The sequence below is a fragment of the Petromyzon marinus genome, unplaced genomic scaffold, assembly GCF_048934315.1.
Source record: "Petromyzon marinus isolate PM22_M1 ecotype Great Lakes invasive population unplaced genomic scaffold, UKy_Petmar_22M1.pri1.0 PM_Scaffold_96, whole genome shotgun sequence".
Lineage (NCBI taxonomy): Eukaryota > Metazoa > Chordata > Hyperoartia > Petromyzontiformes > Petromyzontidae > Petromyzon > Petromyzon marinus.
Window position 1 is genome coordinate 115,343 of NW_027423706.1, and position 27,229 is coordinate 142,571.

Below are 27,229 nucleotides of genomic sequence, written 5' to 3' on the forward strand. Positions count from 1 at the left end.
TGGGTCTCTATGTGTATGGGTCTCTATGCGTATGGGTCTCTGTGGGTCTCTAGGAGTATGGGTCTCTATGAGTATAGGGATAGTGGGAGAAGCTGCAGGGAGAGTGGGACGGGCTACAGGGAGAGTGGGGGGAGCTACAGGGATAGTGGGAGGAGCTACAGGGATAGTGAGAGGAGCTACATGGAAAGTGGGAGGGGCTACAGGGAGAGTGGGAGGAGCTACAGAGATGGTGGGAGGGGCTACAGGGAGAGTGGGGGGAGCTACAGGGATGGTGGGAGAAGCGAGAGGGAGAGAGTGGGGGGAGCTACAGGGATAGTGGGAGGAGCTACAGGGATAGTGGGAGGAGCTACAGGGATAGTGAGAGGAGCCATAGGGAGAGTGGGTGGCCTACATGGATTTTGGGATAAGCTACAGGGATGGTGAGAGGAGCTTCGGACCCGGTGGGAGGAGCTACGGAGATGATGGGAGGAGCTTCGGACGCGGTGGGAGGAGCTACGGGGATAATGGGAGGAGCTACAGGGATGGTTGGAGGAGCCACGTGGAGTGTGGGAAGAGCGACAGGGAGAGTAGGAGGAGCTACAGGACGAGTAGGAGGAGCTACGGTGATGAGTAGGAGGAGCTACGGTGACAAGTAGGAGCTGCTACGGTAACGAGTAGGAGGAGCTACGGTGAAGGTGGGCGGGGCCTCGTCAACCTCCTCCCCCAGCCCCTCCCCCCTTCCCGTGTTGCTTCTGAATCTCCATTAACTTGGTTGGGGCCTGGCGATCCCTCCTAGTCTGTCTCTCTCTGTGTCTCCCTGTGTCTCTCAGTGTCTCCCTGTGTCTCTCAGTGTCTCTCTGTGTCTCTCAGTGTCTCTCAGTGTCTCTGTGTGTCTCTCAGTGTCTCCCTGTGTCTCCCTGTGTCTCTCAGTGTCTCCCTGTGTCTCCCTGTGTCTCGCTGTGTCTCCCTGTGTCTCTGTGTGTCTCCCTGTGTCTCCCTGTGTCTCTGTGTGTCTCTGTGTGTCTCTCAGTGTCTCTCAGTGTCACCCTGTGTCTCTCAGTGTCTCTCTGTGTCTCTCAGTGTCTCTCAGTGTCTCTGTGTGTCTCTCAGTGTCTCTGTGTGTCTCTCAGTGTCTCCCTGTGTCTCCCTGTGTCTCTCAGTGTCTCCCTGTGTCTCCCTGTGTCTCCCTGTGTCTCTGTGTGTCTCCCTGTGTCTCCCTGTGTCTCTGTGTGTCTCTGTGTGTCTCTCAGTGTCTCTCAGTGTCACCCTGTGTCTCTCAGTGTCTCCCAGTGTCTCCCTGTGTCTCCGTGTGTCTCTCAGTGTCTCTCTCTGTCTCCCTGTGTCTCCCTGTGTCTCTCAGTGTCTCTCTGTCTCCCTGTTTCTCTCTTTGTGTCTCTGTGTGTCTCTGTGTGTCTCCCTGTGTCTCTCAGTGTCTCTCTGTCTCCCTGTGTCTCCCTGTGTCTCTGTGTGTCTCCCTGTGTCTCCCAGTGTCTCTCAGTGTCTCTTAGTGTCTCTCTCTGTCTCCCTGTGTCTCTCTTTGTGTCTCTCTGTGTGTGTCTCCCTGTGTCTCCCTGTGTCTCCCTGTGTCTCTGCGTGTCTCCCTGTGTCTCTGCGTGTCTCCCTGTGTCTCTGCGTGTCTCCCTGTGTCTCTGCGTGTCTCCCTGTGTCTCCCTGTGTCTCTGTGTGTATCTCTGTGTGTCCAAGTGGTCGTATCGCCTGCTGCTACTGTGGTTGATGTTGGTTGTTGTTGTTGATGTTGGTTGTTGTTGTTGTTGGTTGTTGTTGTTGTTGTTTGCGTGACTCTTAAACCATTCACCACCATCACCTCGTCACTTTCCCTGGTGAGGAGGAGGAGAGAGGTGGTGAGGAAGACGACAACGACGAGGTGAGGGGAGTGGTGGTGGTGGTGAGGGAGTGGTGGTGGTGGTGGTGAGGGAGTGGTGGTGGTGGTGGTGGTGAGGGAGTGGTGGTGGTGGTGGTGAGGGAGTGGTGGTGGTGGTGAGGGAGTGGTGGTGGTGGTGGTGAGGGAGTGGTGGTGGTGGTGAGGGAGTGGTGGTGGTGGTGAGGGAGTGGTGGTGGTGGTGGTGAGGGAGTGGTGGTGGTGGTGGTGAGGGAGTGGTGGTGGTGGTGAGGGAGTGGTGGTGGTGGTGGTGAGGGAGTGGTGGTGGTGGTGAGGGAGTGGTGGTGGTGGTGAGGGAGTGGTGGTGGTGAGGGAGTGGTGGTGGTGGTGAGGGAGTGGTGGTGGTGGTGAGGGAGTGGTGGTGGTGGGGGAGTGGTGGTGGTGGTGAGGGAGTGGTGGTGGTGGTGAGGGAGTGGTGGTGGTGGTGAGGGAGTGGTGGTGGTGGTGGTGAGGGAGTGGTGGTGGTGGTGAGGGAGTGGTGGTGGTGGTGAGGGAGTGGTGGTGGTGGTGGTGAGGGAGTGGTGGTGGTGGTGGTGAGGGAGTGGTGGTGGTGGTGGTGAGGGAGTGGTGGTGGTGAGGGAGTGGTGGTGGTGGTGGTGAGGGAGTGGTGGTGGTGGTGGTGAGGGAGTGGTGGTGAGGGAGTGGTGGTGAGGGAGTGGTGGTGAGGGAGTGGTGGTGGTGGTGGTGAGGGAGTGGTGGTGGTGAGGGAGTGGTGGTGGTGGTGAGGGAGTGGTGGTGGTGGTGAGGGAGTGGTGGTGGTGGTGAGGGAGTGGTGGTGAGGGAGTGGTGGTGGTGGTGGTGAGGGAGTGGTGGTGGTGGTGAGGGAGTGGTGGTGGTGGTGGTGAGGGAGTGGTGGTGGTGGTGAGGGAGTGGTGGTGGTGGTGGTGAGGGAGTGGTGGTGGTGGTGAGGGAGTGGTGGTGGTGGTGAGGGAGTGGTGGTGGTGGTGAGGGAGTGGTGGTGGTGGTGGTGAGGGAGTGGTGGTGGTGAGGGAGTGGTGGTGGTGGTGAGGGAGTGGTGGTGGTGGTGAGGGAGTGGTGGTGGTGGTGGTGAGGGAGTGGTGGTGGTGAGGGGGTGGTGGTGGTGGTGGTGAGGGAGTGGTGGTGGTGGTGGTGAGGGAGTGGTGGTGAGGGAGTGGTGGTGGTGGTGAGGGAGTGGTGGTGGTGGTGGTGAGGGAGTGGTGGTGGTGACGGAGTGGTGGTGGTGGTGAGGGAGTGGTGGTGGTGGTGACGGAGTGGTGGTGGTGGTGAGGGAGTGGTGGTGGTGGTGAGGGAGTGGTGGTGGTGGTGAGGGAGTGGTGGTGGTGGTGAGGGAGTGGTGGTGGTGGTGGTGAGGGAGTGGTGGTGGTGGTGAGGGAGTGGTGGTGGTGGTGAGGGAGTGGTGGTGGTGAGGGAGTGGTGGTGGTGGTGAGGGAGTGGTGGTGGTGGTGAGGGAGTGGTGGTGGTGGTGAGGGAGTGGTGGTGGTGGTGAGGGAGTGGTGGTGGTGGTGGTGAGGGAGTGGTGGTGGTGGTGAGGGAGTGGTGGTGGTGGTGGTGAGGGAGTGGTGGTGGTGGTGAGGGAGTGGTGGTGGTGGTGAGGGAGTGGTGGTGGTGGTGAGGGAGTGGTGGTGGTGGTGGTGAGGGAGTGGTGGTGGTGGTGAGGGAGTGGTGGTGGTGGTGGTGGGGGTGGTGGTGGTGGTGGTGAGGGAGTGGTGGTGGTGGTGGTGAGGGAGTGGTGGTGGTGAGGGAGTGGTGGTGGTGGTGAGGGAGTGGTGGTGGTGGTGAGGGAGTGGTGGTGAGGGAGTGGTGGTGGTGGTGGTGAGGGAGTGGTGGTGGTGGTGAGGGAGTGGTGGTGGTGGTGAGGGAGTGGTGGTGGTGGTGAGGGAGTGGTGGTGGTGGTGAGGGAGTGGTGGTGGTGAGGGAGTGGTGTTGGTGGTGAGGGAGTGGTGGTGGTGGTGAGGGAGTGGTGGTGGTGGTGAGGGAGTGGTGGTGGTGGTGGTGAGGGAGTGGTGGTGAGGGAGTGGTGGTGGTGGTGAGGGAGTGGTGGTGAGGGAGTGGTGGTGGTGGTGGTGAGGGAGTGGTGGTGGTGGTGAGGGAGTGGTGGTGGTGGTGGTGAGGGAGTGGTGGTGGTGGTGAGGGAGTGGTGGTGGTGGTGAGGGAGTGGTGGTGGTGAGGGAGTGGTGGTGGTGGTGAGGGAGTGGTGGTGGTGGTGAGGGAGTGGTGGTGGTGGTGAGGGAGTGGTGGTGGTGGTGGTGAGGGAGTGGTGGTGGTGGTGAGGGAGTGGTGGTGGTGGTGAGGGAGTGGTGGTGGTGGTGAGGGAGTGGTGGTGGTGGTGGTGAGGGAGTGGTGGTGGTGGTGAGGGAGTGGTGGTGAGGGAGTGGTGGTGGTGGTGAGGGAGTGGTGGTGGTGGTGAGGGAGTGGTGGTGAGGGAGTGGTGGTGGTGGTGAGGGAGTGGTGGTGGTGGTGGTGAGGGAGTGGTGGTGAGGGAGTGGTGGTGAGGGAGTGGTGGTGGTGGTGGTGAGGGAGTGGTGGTGGTGGTGGTGAGGGAGTGGTGGTGAGGGAGTGGTGGTGGTGGTGAGGGAGTGGTGGTGGTGGTGAGGGAGTGGTGGTGGTGGTGGTGAGGGAGTGGTGGTGGTGAGGGAGTGGTGGTGGTGAGGGAGTGGTGGTGGTGGTGAGGGAGTGGTGTTGGTGAGGGAGTGGTGGTGGTGGTGGTGAGGGAGTGGTGGTGGTGGTGGTGGAGGGAGTGGTGGTGAGTGGTGGTGGTGGTGGTGGTGAGGGAGTGGTGGTGGTGAGGGAGTGGTGGTGAGGGAGTGGTGGTGGTGGTGAGGGAGTGGTGGTGAGGGAGTGGTGGTGGTGGTGGTGAGGGAGTGGTGGTGGTGGTGAGGGAGTGGTGGTGAGGGAGTGGTGGTGGTGGTGAGGGAGTGGTGGTGGTGGTGAGGGAGTGGTGGTGAGGGAGTGGTGGTGGTGGTGAGGGAGTGGTGGTGGTGGTGGTGAGGGAGTGGTGGTGAGGGAGTGGTGGTGAGGGAGTGGTGGTGGTGGTGGTGAGGGAGTGGTGGTGGTGGTGGTGAGGGAGTGGTGGTGAGGAGTGGTGGTGGTGGTGAGGGAGTGGTGGTGGTGGTGAGGGAGTGGTGGTGGTGGTGGTGGTGAGGGAGTGGTGGTGGTGAGGGAGTGGTGGTGGTGAGGGAGTGGTGGTGGTGGTGAGGGAGTGGTGTTGGTGAGGGAGTGGTGGTGGTGGTGGTGAGGGAGTGGTGGTGGTGGTGGTGAGGGAGTGGTGGTGAGTGGTGGTGGTGGTGGTGGTGAGGGAGTGGTGGTGGTGAGGGAGTGGTGGTGAGGGAGTGGTGGTGGTGGTGAGGGAGTGGTGGTGAGGGAGTGGTGGTGGTGAGGGAGTCACTCTGTACTGTCCTGCTGGAGGCTACCTGGGGGAGCTTTGCATCTGTTGTGCTCGCTTACAGCACTTGCCCCTACAGTCTGTGAAGGCTACACGGGGGATCTTTGTGTGTGTGTGTCTGTGCGTGTGTCTGTGTGTGAGTGTGTCTGTGTGTGTCTCTGTGTGTGTGTAAGTGTGTGTGTAAGTGTGTGAGTGAGTGTGTGTGTGTCTGTGTGTGTGTCTGTGTGTGTGAGTGTATAGGTGAGTGAGTGTGTAAGTGAGTGAGTGTGTATGTGTGTGTGAGAGTGAGTGTGTGAGTGTGTGTGAGTGAGTGTGTCAGTGAGTGTTTGTGTAAGTGAGTGTGAGTGAGTGTGTAAGTAAATGTGTGAGTGAGTGAGTGTCTAAGTGAGTGTGTAAGTGAGTGTGTGAGTGTGTAAGTGAGTGTGTAAGTGAGTGTGTAGGTGAGTGTGTGAGTGTGTAAGTGAGTGTGTAAGTGAGTGTTTGTGTAAGTGTGTGTGTAAGTGAGTGTGTAAGTGTGTAAGTGAGTGTGTAAGTGAGTGTGTAAGTGTGTAGGTGAGTGTGTGAGTGTGTAAGTGAGTGTGTAAGTGTGTAGGTGAGTGTGTGAGTGTGTAAGTGAGTGTGTAAGTGAGTGAGTGTGTGAGTGTGTGTGAGTGAGTGTGTAAGTGTGTAAGTGAGTGTGTAAGTCTGTAAGTGAGTGAGTGTGTAAGTGAGTGTGTAAGTGTGTGTGTGTGTAAGTGAGTGTGTAAGTGTGTAAGTGTGTGTGTAAGTGAGTGTGTAAGTGTGTGTGTAAGTGTGTAAGTGAGTGTGTGAGTGTGTGTGTAAGTGAGTGTGTAAGTGTGTGTGTAAGTGAGTGTGTAAGTGTGTAAGTGAGTGAGTGTGTAAGTAAGTGAGTGTGTTAGTGAGTGTGTAAGTGAGTGTGTAAGTGTGTAAGTGAGTGTGTAAGTGTGTGAGTGAGTGTGTAAGTGTGTAAGTGAGTGTGTAAGTGTGTGAGTGAGTGTGTAAGTGAGTGCGTAAGTGAGTGTGTAAGTGTAAGTGAGTGTGTAAGTGTGTAAGTGAGTGTGTAAGTGTGTAAGTGAGTGTGTAAGTGTGTGAGTGAGTGTGTAAGTGTGTAAGTGAGTGTGTAAGTGTGTAAGTGAGTGTGTAAGTGAGTGTGTAAGTGTGTAAGTGAGTGTGTAAGTGTGTAAGTGAGTGTGTAAGTGAGTGTGTGAGTGAGTGTGTAAGTGAGTGTGTGAGTGAGTGTGTAAGTGTGTGAGTGAGTGTGTGAGTGAGTGTGTAAGTGTGTGTAAGTGAGTGTGTAAGTGTGTAAGTGAGTGAGTGTGTAAGTGAGTGAGTGTGTTAGTGAGTGTGTAAGTGAGTGTGTAAGTGTGTGAGTGAGTGTGTAAGTGTGTAAGTGAGTGTGTAAGTGAGTGTGTAAGTGAGTGAGTGTGTAAGTGAGTGTGTAAGTGTGTGAGTGAGTGTGTAAGTGTGTGTGTGTGTAAGTGTGTGTGTAAGTGAGTGTGTAAGTGAGTGAGTGTGTAAGTGAGTGAGTGTGTAAGTGAGTGTGTGAGTGAGTGTGTAAGTGTGTGAGTGAGTGTGTAAGTGTGTAAGTGAGTGTGTAAGTGAGTGTGTAAGTGAGTGAGTGTGTTAGTGAGTGTGTAAGTGTGTAAGTGAGTGTGTAAGTGAGTGTGTAAGTGAGTGTGTAAGTGAGTGAGTGTGTAAGTGAGTGTGTAAGTGTGTAAGTGTGTGAGTGAGTGTGTAAGTGAGTGTGTAAGTGTGTGAGTGAGTGTGTAAGTGTGTAAGTGAGTGTGTAAGTGTGTAAGTGAGTGTGTAAGTGTGTGAGTGAGTGTGTAAGTGAGTGTGTAAGTGTGTAAGTGAGTGTGTAAGTGTGTAAGTGAGTGTGTAAGTGAGTGTGTAAGTGTGTAAGTGAGTGTGTAAGTGAGTGTGTGAGTGTGTAAGTGAGTGTGTAAGTGTGTAAGTGAGTGTGTAAGTGAGTGTGTAAGTGAGTGTGTAAGTGTGTAAGTGAGTGTGTAAGTGTGTAAATGAGTGTGTAAGTGTGTAAGTGAGTGTGTAAGTGTGTAAGTGAGTGTGTAAGTGTGTGAGTGAGTGTGTAAGTGAGTGTGTAAGTGTGTAAGTGAGTGTGTAAGTGTGAGTGGTGATCGGGGCTCTCGCACAGCATCATCAGACGCCACCACTCCTGAGAGAGAGTAAAGGAGGCAGAGTCAGGAATGTTCAACGTGGCCATTCAACACACACACATACACACACTACACATACATACATTCACACACACATTACCACACATATACACACACTACACATGCATACATTCAACACACACACACATTAACACACACACACAGACACTACACATATGCATACAGACACACACATACACTCACACACATACACACAGACACTACACATACATACATTCAACACTCACACACACACATACACACACTACACATACATACACACACATACACACACTACACATACATACATTCACACACACATTAACACACACATACACACACACTACACATACACTACACATACATACATTCACACACACACATACACACATACACTACACATACATACACACATACACACACTACACATACATACATTCACACACACATTAACACACACATACACACACACTACACATGCATACATTCAACACACACACATTAACACACACACACAGACACTACACATATGCATACAGACACATACATACACTCACACACATACACACAGACACTACACATACATACATTCACACACACATTAACACACACATACACACACTACACATACATACATTCACACACACACACATACACACACTACACATACATACATTCACACACACATTACCACACATATACACACACTACACATGCATACATTCAACACACACACACATTAACACACACACACAGACACTACACATATGCATACAGACACATACATACACTCACACACATACACACAGACACTACACATACATACATTCACACACACATTAACACACACATACACACACTACACATACATACATTCACACACACACACATACACACACTACACATACATACATTCACACACACATTAACACACACATACACACACACTACACATGCATACATTCAACACACACACATTAACACACACACACAGACACTACACATATGCATACAGACACATACATACACTCAAACACATACACACAGACACTACACATACATACATTCAACACTCACACACACACATACACACACTACACATACATACATTCACACACACACATACAGACACTACACATACATACATTCAACACACACACACACATACACACACACACTACACATACATACACACATACACACACACTACACATACATACATTCACACAGACACACACACACATACACACTACACATACATACATTCAACACTCACACACACATACACACACTACACATACATATATTCACACACACACATTAACACATACACACACACTACACATACATACATTCACACAGACACACACACATACACACACTACACATACATACATTCAACACACACACATACACACACATACACACTACACATACATACATTCAACACACACACATGCACATACACTACACATACATACATTCAACGCTCACACACACACACATACAGACACTACACATACATACATTCACACAGACACACACACACAGATACACACACTACACATACATACATTCAACACACACATACAGACACTACACATACATACATTCAACACTCACATTAACACACACAGACACTACACATACACGCATACAGACACTACACATACATACATTCACACACACACATTAACACACACAGACACTACACATACACACATACAGACACTACACATACATACATTCAACACTCACACAGACACACACACATACATACACACTACACATACATACACACACACACATTAACACACACACAGACACTACACATACACTACACATACATACATTCACACAGACACACACATACATACACACACAACACACATACACATACACACACTACACATACATACACACATACACATACATACATTCAACACTCACACACACATACACACACACTACACATACATACACACATACACTACACATACATACATTCACACAGACACACACACACACATACACACTACACATACATACATTCAACACTCACACACACATACACACACTACACATACATATATTCACACAGACACACACATTAACACATACACACACACTACACATACATACATTCACACAGACACACACACATACACACACTACACATACATACATTCAACACACACACATACACACACATACACACTACACATACATACATTCAACACACACACATGCACATACACTACACATACATACATTCAACGCTCACACACACACACATACAGACACTACACATACATACATTCACACAGACACACACACACAGATACACACACTACACATACATACATTCAACACACACATACAGACACTACACATACATACATTCAACACTCACATTAACACACACAGACACTACACATACACGCATACAGACACTACACATACATACATTCACACACACACATTAACACACACAGACACTACACATACACACATACAGACACTACACATACATACATTCAACACTCACACAGACACACACACATACATACACACTACACATACATACACACACACACATTAACACACACACAGACACTACACAGACACTACACTACACATACATACATTCACACAGACACACACATACATACACACACAACACACATACACATACACACACACTACACATACATACACACATACACATACATACATTCTACACACACACACTACACATACATTCAACACTCACACACACACAGACACTACACATACATACATTCAACACACACACACAGACACATACACACAGACACTACACATACATTCACACAGACACACACACACATACACACTACACATACATACATTCAACACACACACATACACGCTACACATACATACATTCAACACTCACACACACATACATACACACACACTACACATACATACATTCACACACATACACACAGACACTACACATACACACACACATACAGACACACACATACACTCACACACACACATACACACAGACACTACACATACATACATTCAACACACACACAGACACTCACATTAACACACACAGACACACACATACACACAGACACACACAACACACATACACACACACTACACATACATACATTCAACACACACACAGACACTACACATACACTACACATACATACATTCAACACTCACTCACATTAACACACAGACACTCACACACATACACACAGACACTACACATACATACATTCACACAGACACTACACATACATACATTCAATACTCACACACACACACAGACACTACACATACATACATTCAACACTCACACACAGACACATACACACACAGACACTACACATACATACATTCAACACTCACACACAACACACATACACACACAGACACTACACATACATACATTCAACACTCACAACAACAACCGCCATTCGCCACTAAGTGGCGGTGACGTCACCACGACGCTTGTGCCAGGCTATGTGCACCGTGAGGCCACGTGGAGTGTCGAACGCCCGCTGGCAGGAGGTCACTGGGCAGACCCAGCAGGTGCCACGGGTCGACTGACTGAGATGACTGGCTGATGCACCACCTGTGCCCCCTACTGTGCCAACCTGCTGTGCTTTAGCCACCCGGCGCTCCGCTCGTTGTTGTGAGCGTCGCTCCTCCGCCCTCCGTTGTTGTTGGAGGGCGACTGCCTCCAACTGCCCAGTAGCATCCTTCACGAGCCTCCTCCACAGAGGCCGATCTTGACACCGCTGGCACCGGTCATCGGCAAGTCCACTCAGCTCCACGTCCTCCTGTACCACATCACTCCATCTCTTCTCTAGCCCGTGCCGCGCCCGCTTAGCCCCCTCGATCCGGCCAAACAAAAGCTGTTTCGGCATGCGGTGGCTGGGCATGCGGGCTACATGACCCAGCCATCGCAGCCTTGCCTGCCGGAGAAGCTCACCGATGGGACCTTGCCCATACACACATACAGACACACACACAGACACACACACGGACACACATACACACACACACAGACACACACACAGACACACACATACACACTCACACACACTAACATGCATACACACATACACACACTGCTGTGCCAGGCTAGGTGCATGAGGAGGAGGTCACGGGCACCCTGGTGATGATGGTGACGGTGACGACGATGATGATGATGATGGTGATGATGATGATGGTGACGGTGATGCGATGATGGTGGTGATGGTGATGATGGTGATGCGATGATGGTGATGGTGATGATGATGATGGTGATGATGATGATGACGATGATGACGGTGATGATGATGGTGACGGTGGTGATGGTGACGGTGATGGTGATGATGGTGATGATGATGACGATGATGTTGGTGATGATGATGATGTTGGTGATGATGATGATGACGATGATGTTGGTGATGATGATGATGTTGGTGATGATGATGATGGTGACGGTGGTGATGGTGACGACGATGATGATGATGACGATGGTGATGATGATGGTGACGGTGACGGTGATGGTGATGATGGTGATGATGACGATTATGATGGTGATGATGGTGATGATGATGACGATGATGATGGTGACGGTGACGGTGGTGATGATGGTGACGGTGATGATGATGATGGTGACGGTGACGATGATGATGGTGATGGTGATGATGGTGACGGTGATGATGGTGATGGTGATGATGGTGGTGATGATGATGGTGATGGTGACGGTGATGATGATGGTGACGATGATGACGGTGACGCTGATGATGGTGATGATGGTGACGATGATGACGGTGACGATGATGATGACGGTGGTGATGATGGTGATGATGGTGATGATGATGGTGATGATGGTGACGGTGATGGTGATGATGATGATGACGATGGTGACGGTGATGATGACGATGGTGATGATGATGATGACGGTGACGGTGATGACGGTGATGATGATGATGATTGTGATGAGGAGGGTGATGGTGATGACGATGATGGTGATGACGATGATGGTGATGACGATGATGGTGATGATGGTGATGGTGGTGACGATGATGATGGTGGTGATGGTGGTGACGATGATGATGGTGACGGTGATCGTGCTGTGTCTCCCCCCCTCCCCAGCCGTCTTTGTCTCTCCCAGGTGCCCCCCACTCAGCCCACGGAGCCTCCCAGCTCACCCCACTCCCCCACCCCCCACCCTCCCCATCCCTGTAGGGGTGAGTGTAGGGGTGAGTAGTTGAGTGTACGGGTGAGTGTAGGGGTGAGTGTAGGGGTGAGTAGTTGAGTGTACGGGTGAGTGTAGGGGTGAGTGTAGGGGTGAGTGGGTGAGTGTAGGGGTGAGTGTAGGGGTGAGTGTAGGGGTGAGTGTAGGGGTGAGTTGGGTGGATGAGTGTAGGGGTGGGTAGTTGAGTGGGTGAGTGTGTGATTGTAGGGGTGAGTGTGTGGGTGAGTGTAGGGGTGAGTGGGTGAGTGTAGGGGTGAGTGGGTGAGTGTAGGGGTGAGTGTGTAGGGGTGAGTGTGTGGGTGTAGGTGTGAGTGTAGGGGTGGGTGTAGGTGTGAGTTGGGTGGATGAGTGTAGGGGTGAGTGTGTGAGTGTAGGGGTGAGTAGTTGAGTGTAGGGGTGAGTTGGGTGGATGAGCTTAGGGGTGAGTGGGTGAGTGTAGGGGTGAGTAGTTGAGTGTAGGGGTGAGCGTATGGGGATGGTGAGTGGGTGAGCGAATGAGCGTAGGGGGGGGTGAGTGAGTGGGTGGGTGAGCGAGTGTAGGGGGGGTCAGGCGAGTCGTAGGAGGGGGTGGTGAGCGTGGTGAGCGTGGTGAGCGTGGTGAGCGTGGTGAGCGATGTCCGGGAGTCTCCGGGCCTTGGCGCTCTATGACTTTGAGGGTGAAAACCCCGGGGAGTTGTCCATCCGCGCCGGGGAGCAGCTCACCCTGAGCAGCGCTAACCAGGTGAGCGAGCGTGTGTGTGTGTGTCTGTGTACGTGTGTGTGCGTGTGTGTGTGTCTGTGTGTGTGTGTGTGTCTGTGTGTGTACGTGTGTGTGTGTCTGTGTGTGTGTGTGTCTGTGTGTGTGTGTGGGTGTGACTGTGTGTGTGTGTCACTGTGTGTGTGTGTCTGTGTGTGGTGTGTGTGTCTGTGTCTGTGTGTGTGTACGTGTGTGTGTCTGTGTGTGTGTGTGTATTTGTGTGTCTGTGTGTGTGTGCTTGTATGTGTGTGTGTGTGTCTGTGTGTGTGTGTATTTGTGTGTGTCTGTGTGTGTGTGCTTGTGTGTGTATTTGTGTGTGTCTGTGTGTGTGTGCTTGTGTGTGTCTGTGTGTGTGTGCTTGTGTGTGTCTGTGTGTGTGTGTGTGTGTATGTGCGTGTGTGTGTACGTGCGTGTGTATGTGTGCTTGTGTGTGTGTATGTGTGCTTGTGTGTGTGTGTCTGTGCTTGTGTGTGTGTGTGTCTGTGTGTGTGTGTCTGTGTGTGTGTGTATGTGCGTGTGTGCTTGTGTGTGTCTGTGTGTGTGTGTGTCTGTGTGTGTGTGTATGTGCGTGTGTGTGTGTGTCTGTGTGTGTGTGTGTATCTGTGTGTGTGTATATGTGCTTGTGTGTGTGTGTCTGTGTGTGTGTGTGTGTGCTTGTGTGTGTCTGTGTGTGTGTGCTTGTGTGTGCCGGGAAAGGTCCTGGCAAGGATTATTCAGCATCGCCTTGCCAGGCACGCTGAGGAGAGGCTTGCGGAGCCCCAATGCGGTTTCAGGAAAGGGCGGTCCTGCACAGACGCCATATTTTCTGTCCGTCTGCTACAGCAGAGGTGTAGGGAATTCCAACAAGACCTACATCTCTGCTTTATTGACCTGGTCAAGGCCTATGATACCATCAGTAGGCCTGGGCTCTGGGTCGTTCTTCGTGCTTTTGGAGTACCTGACCCTCTGCTCACGATCATTAAGGACCTTCATGATGGTGAGCGGGGGCCCGGGTAAAACTACGTGGCCGGGAGTCAGAGCCATTCCCTGTACACCTTGGGGTGCGACAGGGATGTCCTCTGGCTCCCACATTATTTAACATCTATTTTGACCACGTAGTTCGTGAAGCCTTCAATAACTGTACCGGGGGAATCTCCATATGGTACAGATATAATGGGAGGCTGATCGATGCCTGGGTGCGGTCAAGGGATGGCTCCCTATTGCTCAACCACATTATGTATGCTGATGATTTGGTAATAGCTGCTCAGTCAGAGGAGGAGTTGGAGACGCTGCTGCTGAGACTGGAGCGTGCCACTAAGAGGTGGGGCCTTACCATCAGCCCCACCAAAACTAAGCACCTGCCTGGGTATTTTGTACCATCGGACACTCCACCCCCACAACTCCCAATCGGTGATGGGGCAGTTGTGGAGAGAGTGGAGAGTTTCCCATACCTGGGCAGTGTGCTTATGACCGGCTCCAGTTTAACAGCAGAGGTCTCACTCCGAATCAGTCGAGCGGCAATATCTTTTCATCGGTTGCGTAACGCTGTGTGGTAGCTACCTGGTCTGTCGCTCCGCACTAAGCTTCAGGTCTTCTCGGCCACGGTCATTCCCTCCCTTCTCTACGCTTGCGAAACGTGGACCCCCCCTAATGGAACATCTTCGCCGGTTAGAAACATTTAGGCTGGCCTGCCTACGATCCATCCTGGGTTTAACCAGACTGGATTGTGTGAGGAGCTCACAAATCCTTGAAAGATCTGGGCAAGGTCCCATCGGTGAGCTCCTCCGGCGGGCAAGGCTGCGATGGCTGGATCATGTAGCCTGCATGCCCAGCCACCGCATGCCGAAACAGCTTTTGTTCGGCCGGATCGAGGGGGCAAAGCGGGCACGGCACGGGCTAGAGAAGAGATGGAGTGACGTGGTACAGGAGGACGTGGAGCTGGGTGGACTTGCCGATGACCGGTACCAGCGGTGTCAAGATCGGCCTCTGTGGAGGAGGCTCGTGAAGGACGCTACTGGGCAGTTGGAGGCAGTCGCCCTCCAACAACAACGGAGGGCGGAGGAGCGACGCTCACAACAACGAGCGGAGCGCCGGGTGGCTAAAGCACAGCAGGTTGGCACAGTAGGGGGCACAGGTGGTGCATCAGCCAGTCATCTCAGTCAGTCGACCCGTGGCACCTGGGTCTGCCCCGTGACCTCCTGCCAGCGGGCGTTCGACACTTCACGTGGCCTCAGGGCGCACATAGCCTGGCACAAGGGTCGTGGTGACGTCACCGCCACTTAGTGGCGAATGGCGGTTGTTGTTGTTGTTGTGTCTGTGTGTGTATGTGGGTTCGATTCCCGCTCACGGCCAACACCGGTGACGATTATCTGAACTGGTCCCGGGCCTCCCCTAGGTCGACTCGGCCTCGCATGAGTCACCTTGGTGTAGCGGTGTGTAAGAACTATCGCCAGCACTGGGGAGACAAAGGCGGCCGGGCGTGGTGCTGGCCACCCACCCAGCACCTCGTGTGCCGTTCCGGCCTTCATAGGTGCCGCTCGCTAACAGCACTTGCCCCTGCAGTCTGTTAAGGCTACACGGGGGATCTCTGTTTGTGTGGTGGTGGTGGTGGTGGTGGTGCAGGTGGATGGCTGGCTGGAGGGGACGAATCCCCAGGGCAAGAGAGGGCTATTTCCAGCGGCCTATGTGGAGATGGCACCACCACACGGAGCTCAGAGGCCCTCAGTGGTGGCTTCACACTACCAGAACATCCCCCACTCCACCGGTACTACACTACACTATACACTACGCTATACACTACACTATATACTACACTACACACTACACTATACAATATACACTACACTATACACTACACTACTATCCACTACACTATACACTGCACTATACACTACACTACACACTACACTATACACTACACTATACACTACACTATACACTACACTACTACACTATACACTACACTATCACTACACTATACACTACACTATACACTACACTACCCCTGGACCCTGACCAATCCGCCACACTATACACTACACTACCCCTGGACCCTGACCAATCCGCCACCCTCACCTCAGTCCGATTGACCCCGCCCCCCGTGACCCCGCCCCCCCGTGACCCCGCCTCCCCCCGTGACCCCGCCTCCCGTGACCCCGCCCCCCTTGGCCCCGCCCACCCCCATGACCCCGCCCCTTCCCCCCGTGGCCCCGCCCCCAGGTAACGGGGGTGGCTACACGGCCATGGAGCCCCAGGCGTTGAACCACCGCCGCCTTGGTGGTCACCACGGCGACGAGGAGGGAGGAGGAGGAGGACGAGGAGGAGGACGAGGAGGAGATGACGACTGGGACGACGACGAGTGGGACGACGATGACGCGGACGACGCCGCCAGTGAGTTGGGGGGGCGTCGACACACTACACTACACTATACACTACACTACTATACACTATACACTACACTACACTATACACTACACTATACACTATACACTACACTACACTATACACTACACTATACACTATACACTACACTATACACTACACTATACACTATACACTACACTATACACTACACTATACACTACACTATACACTATACACTACACCACTATACACTACACTATACACTATACACTACACTACTATTACACTATACACTATACTATACACTATACACTACACTATACACGTATACACTACACTATACACTATACACTACACTATACACTATACACTACACTACATCATACACTACTACACTACTATACACTATACACTATACTATACACTATACACTAATCACTAACACTATACACTACACATACATATACACATACACTACACACTATACACTACACTATACACTACACTATACACTACACTATACACTACACTATACACTACACTATACACTACACTAACACATACACTACACTACACTACACTACACTATACACTACACTACACACTACACTATACACTACACTACACTCTACACTACACTATACACTACACTACTATACACTACACTACACTATACACACACATACACTACACTATACACTATACACTACACGTATACACTACACTATACACATACACTACACTATACACTATACACTACTAGTACACTACACTATACACTACACCTATACACTACACTATACACTATACACTACACTATACACTACACTATACACTACACTATACACTACACATACACTATACACTACACTATACACGTACACTATACACGTACCCTACTATACACTATACACTACACTATACACTACACTATACACTATACACTACACTATACACTACACTATACACGTACACTATACACTACTAACTATACACTATACACTACACTATACACTACACTATACACTACACTATACACTATACACTACACTATACACTACACTATACACTACACTATACACTACACTATACACTACACTATATACACTATACACTACACCATACACTATACACTACACTATACACTACTAACTACACTATACACTACACTATACACTACACTATACACTACTACTCTATACTATACACTATACACTACACTATACACTACACTATACACTATACACTACACTATACACTACACTATACACTACACTATACACTACACTATACACTACACTATACACTACACTACACTATACACTACACTATACACTATACACTACACTATACACTACACATATACACTACTACACACACTATACACTACACTACTACACTACACTATACACTACACTACACTATACACTACACTATACACTACACTATACACTACACTATACATCTACACTACTATACACTATACACTACACTATACACTATACACTACACCATACACTATACACTACACTACTATACACTATACACTACACTATACACACTCTATACACTACACTACTATACACTTAACACTACACTATACACTATACACTACACCATACACTATACACTACACTACTATACACTATACACTACACTATACACTACACTATACACTATACACTACACTATACACTACACTATACACTACACTATACACTATACACTACACTATACACTACACTATACACTATACACTACACTATACACTATCTATACACTATACACTACACTATACACTACACTATACACTATACACTACACTATACCTACTATGCTACACTACATATACACTACACTACTATACACTACACTATACACTACACTATACACTATACACTACACTATACACTACACTATACACTACACTACTATACACTACACTATACACTACACTATACACTATACACTACACTATACACTACACTATACACTACACTATACACTATACACTACACTAATACACTACACTATACACTACACTACTATACACTACACTACACTATACACTACACTATACACTACACTATACACTACACTATACACTACACTACACTACTATACACTACACTATACACTACACTACTATACACTACACTATACACTATACACTACACTATACACTACAATATACACATACACTACACTATACACTACACTACTATACACTACACTATACACTATACCCTACACTATACACTATACACTACACTATACACTATACACTACACTATACACTACACTATACACTACACTATACACTACTACACTACACTATACACTACACTATACACTATACACTACACTATACACTACACTATACACTACACTATACACTACTACACTACACTATACACTACACTATACACTATACACTACACTAACACTACACCATACACTATTACACTACACTATACACTATACACTACACACTACTACACTTATAAACTATACACTACACTATACACACACTATACACTACACTATACACTACACTATACACTACTACACTACACCATACACTATACACTACACTATACACCTACACTATACACTACTACACTACACCATACACTATACACTACACTATACACTATACACTACACTATACACTACACTATACACTACACTAACACTACACTATACACTACACTATACACTACACTATACACTACACTATACACTACACTATACACTACACTACTACACTATACACTACACTATACACTACACTATACACTACTCTATACACAACACTATACACTACACTATACACTACACTATACACTACCTATACACTACACTATACACTATACACTACACTACTATACACTACACTATACACTACCTAACACTACACTACACACTACTACACTATACACTACACTATACACTACACTATACACTATACACTACACTATACACTACACTATACACTAACACTACACTACTATACACTACACTATACACTACACTATACACTACACTACACACTACTACACTATACACTACACTATACACTACACTATACACTACACTATACACTATACACTACACTACACTATACACTACACTATAGCACTATTCACTGACACTATACACTACACTATACACTACACTACACTAGACCAGACACTACCTAACACTACACATACTACACTACACCTAACCCCACAACACTACACTATACACTACATACACACCTACACTATACACTACACACACTATACACTATCCTACACTACACTACACTATACACTACACTATACACTACACTACACTAACTACACTATACACTACACACTACTACACTATACACACTACATATACACTACACTATACACTACACTATCAGCACACTACACTATACACTACACTATACACTACACTATACACTATACACTACACTATTACACTACACTATACACTACACTATACACTACACTATACACTACACATACACACTACACTATACACTACACTATACACTACACTACACTATACACTACACACACTATACACTACACTACACACTATACACTACACATACACTACACACACACTACACACACACTACACTATACACTACACTATACACTACACTAAATACACTATACACTAACACTATACACTACACACATACACTACACTATACACTACACTATACACTACACTATACACTATACACTACACTATACACTACACTATACACTATACACTACACTATACACTATACACTACACTATACACTACACTATACACTACACTATACACTACACTATACACTACACTACTATACACTATACACTACACTATACACTACACTATACACTACACTATACACTACACTATACACTACACTATACACTACACTATACACTACACTATACACTACACTATACACTACACTATACACTACACCATACACTACACCATACACTACACTATACACTACACCATACACTACACCATACACTACACTATACACTACACCATACACTACACTATACACTACTACACACTACACATACACTACACTATACACTACACTATACACTACACTATACACTACACTATACACTACACTATACACTACACTATACACTACACACTACACTACTATACACTACACTATACACTACACTATACACTACACTATACATTACTACACTATACACATCTATACACTACACTACACACTACACTATACACTACTACACTACACTATACACTACACTATTCACTATACACTACACTATACACTACACTACTATACACTACACTATACACTACACTATACACTACACTATACTATACACTACACTATACACTACACTATACACTACACACTACACTATACACTACACTATACACTACACTATACACTACACTATACACTATACACTACACTACTATACACTACTATACACTACACTATACACTACACTATACACTACACTACTATACACTACACTATACACTACACACTACACTATACACTACACTACTATACACTACACTATACACTACTATACACTACACTATACACTACACTATACACTACACTATACACTACTATACACTACACTATACACTACACTATACACTACACTATACACTACACTATACACTACACCATACACTACACTATACACTACACTATACACTACACTATACACTACACTATACACTACACTACACTATACACTACACTATACACTATACACTACACTATACACTACACTATACACTACACTATACACTACACTATACACTATACATTACACTATACACTACACTACTATACACTACACTATACACTACACTATACACTGCACTACACACTACACTACACACTACACTATACACTACACTATACACTACACTATACACTACTATACACTACACTACTATACACTACTACACTATACACTACACTATACACTACACTATACACTATACACTACACTACACACTACACTATACACTACACTATACACTACACTATACACTACACTACTATACACTACACTATACACTACACTATACACTACTATACACTATACACTACACTGTACACTACACATTACACTATACACTACTATACACTACACTACACTATACACTACTATACACTACACTATACACTACACTATACACTACAATACACTACACTATACACTACACTATACACTACACTATACACTACACTACTATACACTACTATACACTACACTACTATACACTACTACACTATACACTACACTACTATACACTACACTATACACTACACTATACACTACACTACTATACACTACACTACTATACACTACACTACTATACACTACTACACTATACACTACACTGCTATACACTACACTATACACTACACTATACACTACACTATACACTACGCTATACACTACGCTATACACTATGCTATACACTACACTATACACTATACTATACACTACACTACTATACACTACACTACTATACACTACACTATACACTACACTATTATACACTACACTATACACTACACTATGCACTACACTATGCACTACACTATGCACTACACTATACACTACACTATACACTACACTATACCATACTATACACTAATATACACTACACTATACCATACTATGCACTACACTATACACTACACTATACCATACTATACACTAATATACACTATAATACACTATACACTACACTACACACTACACTATACACTTCACTACCATACACTACACTATACACTACACTATACACTATACACTACTATACACTACACTATACACTACTATACACTACACTACTATGCACTGCACTACTATGCACTGCACTACTATACACTACACTATGCACTACACTATGCACTACACTATACACTACACTACTATGCACTACACTATACACTACACTATACCATACTATACACTACTATACACTACACTATACACTACACTACTATACACTACACTATACACTACACTATACCATACTATACACTAATATACAGGGTGTTTTAAAAATATGGAACCGATTTGAAATCGCTCTATCTCCGCAACCACGAACCGCCCATGAATGAAACTCTTACCACTTTAAGGGGGTAGGGAGACCGTGAGGGGGGTAGGGAGATCGTGAGGGGGGTAGGGATACTGTGAGGGGGGTAGGGAGACTGTGAGGGGGGTAGGGAAACTGTGAGGGGGGTAGGGAGACCGTGAGGGGGTAGGGAGATCGTGAGGGGGGTAGGGAGACCGTGAGGGGGGTAGGGAGATCGTGAGGGGGGTAGGGAAACCGTGAGGGGGTAGGGAGACCATGAGGGGGGTAGGGAGATCGTTAGGGGGTAGGGAGACCGTGAGGGGGGTAGGGAAACCGTGAGTTGGTAGGGAGATCGTGAGGGGGTAGGGAAACTGTGAGGGGGGTAGGGAGACCGTGAGGGGGTAGGGAGACCGTGAGGGGGGTAGGGAGATCGTGAGGGGGTATTGAGATCGTGAGGGGGGTAGGGAGATCGTGAGGGGGGTAGGGAGACCGTGAGGGGGGTAGGGAAACCGTGAGGGGGTAGGGAGACCATGAGGGGGGTAGGGAGATCGTTAGGGGGTAGGGAGACCGTGAGGGGGGTAGGGAAACCGTGAGTTGGTAGGGAGATCGTGAGGGGGTAGGGAAACTGTGAGGGGGGTAGGGAGACCGTGAGGGGGGTAGGGAGACCGTGAGGGGGGTAGGGAGACCGTGAGGGGGGTAGGGAGATCGTGAGGGGGTATTGAGATCGTGAGGGGGGTAGGGAGATCGTGAGGGGGGTAGGGAGACCGTGAGGGGGGTAGGGAGATCGTGAGGGGGTATTGAGATCGTGAGGGGGGTAGGGAGATCGTGAGGGGGGTAGGGAGACCGTGAGGGGGGTAGGGAGATCGTGAGGGGGTAGGGATACCGTGAGGGGGGTAGGGAGCCCGTGAGGGGGGTAGGGAATCCGTGAAGGGGGTAGGGAGATTGTGAGGGGGGTAGGGAGACCGTGAGGGGGGTAGGGAGATCGTGAGGGGGGTAGAGATACCGTGAGGGGTGTAGGGAAACCGCGAGGGGGTGTAGGGAAATTGTCGCCCATGACTGCCCGAATCCATCCTCTTTGGTTCTTTCGGTGGTCACGTTGGTCGACATGAGTGATGTTTAAGAATGCTTTTTATTACCGTACTCATAGTGGCAGAACCTCACGACGTAGGGGGTTGGGGGGGGGGGGCCCGTGGTGATGTACAGCCGACGTCGGTTGAGCGTGGACAGATCGGACCCAGGCCGGTAGACGACACGCTAAAAAGAACGTTTTAAAACGACTTCACGTAGGATCTAGTATTGTCACCGGTAGGACCTAAGTAACACCAGGTCTTTTTTGGAGAAGTGGGTTAAAATTGATTTGAGGATACAGCGACAGACAGACAGACAGACGGACGGAGCGAGTTATATGAAAGCATGGTCAAGTAAGAGATCACAACGTTTGCTATCGTCGCAACGGAAGGCGAAGACGTGCCGATACTCAAAGAACCAAATATTATCTTAATATACAGTCCCGTACAGCCGTACCGGGGAGAATCTCCTCAGGTGAAGACGTGCCGATACCCAGAGAACCAAATAGTGTCTTAATATACAGTCCCGTACAGCCGTACCGGGGGGAATCTCCTCAGGTGATAGACGTGCCGATACCAAAATAACCAAATAGTGTCTTAATATACAGTCCCGTACAGCCGTACCGGGGAGAATCTCCTCAAGTGATAGACGTTCCGATGCCCAGAGAACCAAATAGTGTCTTAATATACAGTCCCGTACAGCCGTACCGGGGGGAATCTCCTCAGTTGATAGATGTTCTGATACCCAGAGAACCAAATAGTGTCTTAATATACAGTCCCGTACAGCCGTACCGGGGAGAATCTCCTCAGGTGAAGACGTTCCGATACCCAGATAACCAAATAGTGTCTTAATATACAGCCCCGTACAGCCGTACCGGGGGGAATCTCCTCAGGTGAAGACGTTCCGATACCCAGATAACCAAATAGTGTCTTTATATACAGTCCCGTACAGCCGTACCGGGGGGAATCTCCTCAGTTGATAGACGTTCCGATGCCCAGAGAACCAAATAGTGTCTTAATATACAGTCCCGTACAGCCGTACCGGGAGGAATCTCCTCAGGTGAAGACGTTCCGATACCCAGAGAACCAAATAGTGTCTTAATATACAGTCCCGTACAGCCGTACCGGGGGAATCTCCTCAGGTGAAGACGTTCCGATACCCAGAGAACCAAATAGTGTCTTAATATGCAGTCCCGTACAGCCGTACCGGGGGAATCTCCTCAGGTGATAGACGTGCCGATGCCCAGAGAACCAAATAGTGTCTTAATATACAGTCCCGTACAGCCGTACCGGGGGGAATCTCCTCAGGTGATAGACGTTCCGATACCCAGAGAACCAAATAGTGTCTTAATATACAGTCCCGTACAGCCGTACCGGGGGGAATCTCCTCAGGTGAAGACGTTCCGATACCCAGAGAACCAAATAGTGTCTTAATATACAGTCCCGTACAGCCGTACCGGGTTGGAATCTCCTCAGGTGAAGACGTTCCGATACCCAGATAACCAAATAGTGTCTTAATATACAGTCCCGTACAGCCGTACCGGGAGGAATCTCCTCAGGTGAAGACGTTCCGATACCCAGAGAACCAAATAGTGTCTTAATATACAGTCCCGTACAGCCGTACCGGGGGAATCTCCTCAGGTGATAGACGTGCCGATGCCCAGAGAACCAAATAGTGTCTTAATATACAGTCCCGTACAGCCGTACCGGGGGGAATCTCCTCAGGTGATAGACGTTCCGATACCCAGAGAACCAAATAGTGTCTTAATATACAGTCCCGTACAGCCGTACCGGGAGGAATCTCCTCAGGTGAAGACGTGCCGATGCCCAGATAACCAAATAGTGTCTTAATATAGAGTCCCGTACAGCCGTACCGGGGAGAATCTCCTCAGGTGAAGACGTTCCGATACCCAGAGAACCAAAAAGTGCCTTAATATACAGTCCCGTACAGCCGTACCGGGAGGAATCTCCTCAGGTGAAGACGTTCCGATACCCAGATAACCAAATAGTGTCTTAATATACAGTCCCGTACAGCCGTACCGGGGGGAATCTCCTCAGGTGAAGACGTTCCGATACCCAGAGAACCAAATAGTGTCTTAATATACAGTCCCGTACAGCCGTACCGGGGGGAATCTCCTCAGGTGAAGACGTTCCGATACCCAGAGAACCAAATAGTGTCTTAATATACAGTCCCGTACAGCCGTACCGAGGAGAATCTCCTCAGGTGATTGACGTGCCGATACCCAGAGAACCAAAAAGTGCCTTAATATACAGTCCCGTACAGCCGTACCGGGAGGAATCTCCTCAGGTGAAGACGTGCCGATACCCAGAGAACCAAATAGTGTCTTAATATACAGTCCCGTACAGCCGTACCGGGAGGAATCTCCTCAGGTGATAGACGTGCCGATACCCAGAGAACCAAATAGTGTCTTAATATACAGTCCCGTACATCTGCACCGGGGAGAATCTCCTCAGGTGATAGACGTGCCGATGTCCAGAGAACCAAATAGTGTCTTAATATACAGTCCCATACAGCCGTACCGGGGAGAATCTCCTCAGGTGATAGACGTTCCGATGCCCAGATAACCAAATAGTGTCTTAATATACAGTCCCGTACAGCCGTACCGGGGGGAATCTCCTCAGGTGATAGACGTTCCGATACCCAGAGAACCAAATAGTGTCTTAATATACAGTCCCGTACAGCCGTACCGGGGAGAATCTCCTCAGGTGATGGACGTTCCGATACCCAGAGAACCAAATAGTGTCTTAATATACAGTCCCGTACAGCCGTTCCGGGGGGAATCTCCTCAGGTGAAGACGTGCCGATACTCAAAGAACCAAATAGTGTCTTAATATACGGTCCCGTACAGCCGTACCGGGGGGAATCTCCTCAGGTGATAGACGTGCCGATACCCAGAGAACCAAATAGTGTCTTAATATAGAGTCCCGTACAGCCGTACCGGGGGAATCTCCTCAGGTGCTAGACGTGCCGATACTTAAAGAACCAAAGTGTCTTAATATACAGTCCCGTACAGCCGTACCGGGAGAATCTCCTCAGGTGATAGACGTGCCGATACTCAAAGAACCAAAGTGTCTTAATATACAGTCCCGTACAGCCGTACCGGGGGGGAATCTCCTCAGGTGAGGACGTGCCGATGCCCAGAGAACCAAATAGTGTCTTAATATACAGTCCCGTACAGCCGTACCGGGGGGGAATCTCCTCAGGTGAGGACGTGCCGATGCCCAGAGAACCAAATATTATCTTAATATACAGTCCCGTACAGCCATACCGGGGG

At 48.5% G+C, this 27,229-nt stretch overlaps 1 protein-coding gene across 2 annotated transcripts in view; it reads left to right on the forward strand.

Moving 5' to 3' along the window:
• Positions 1 to 277: 277 nt before the first annotated feature.
• The window catches only part of LOC142923960 (sorting nexin-33-like), a 73,522-nt gene continuing 46,570 nt past the window's right edge, over positions 278 to 27,229 (forward strand). Inside the window, exons 1-4 of one of the 2 annotated variants that reach the window (XM_076064989.1) lie at positions 278 to 1,864; positions 12,575 to 13,398; positions 16,015 to 16,156; positions 16,612 to 16,782. In XM_076064989.1, coding sequence (XP_075921104.1) covers positions 13,291 to 13,398; positions 16,015 to 16,156; positions 16,612 to 16,782 — 421 coding nt within the window. In that variant the 5' untranslated portion in view covers positions 278 to 1,864; positions 12,575 to 13,290. Of the gene's footprint in view, positions 1,865 to 12,574; positions 13,399 to 16,014; positions 16,157 to 16,611; positions 16,783 to 27,229 lie in introns of those variants that run through there. The other variant, XM_076064988.1, reaches the window with a different exon arrangement.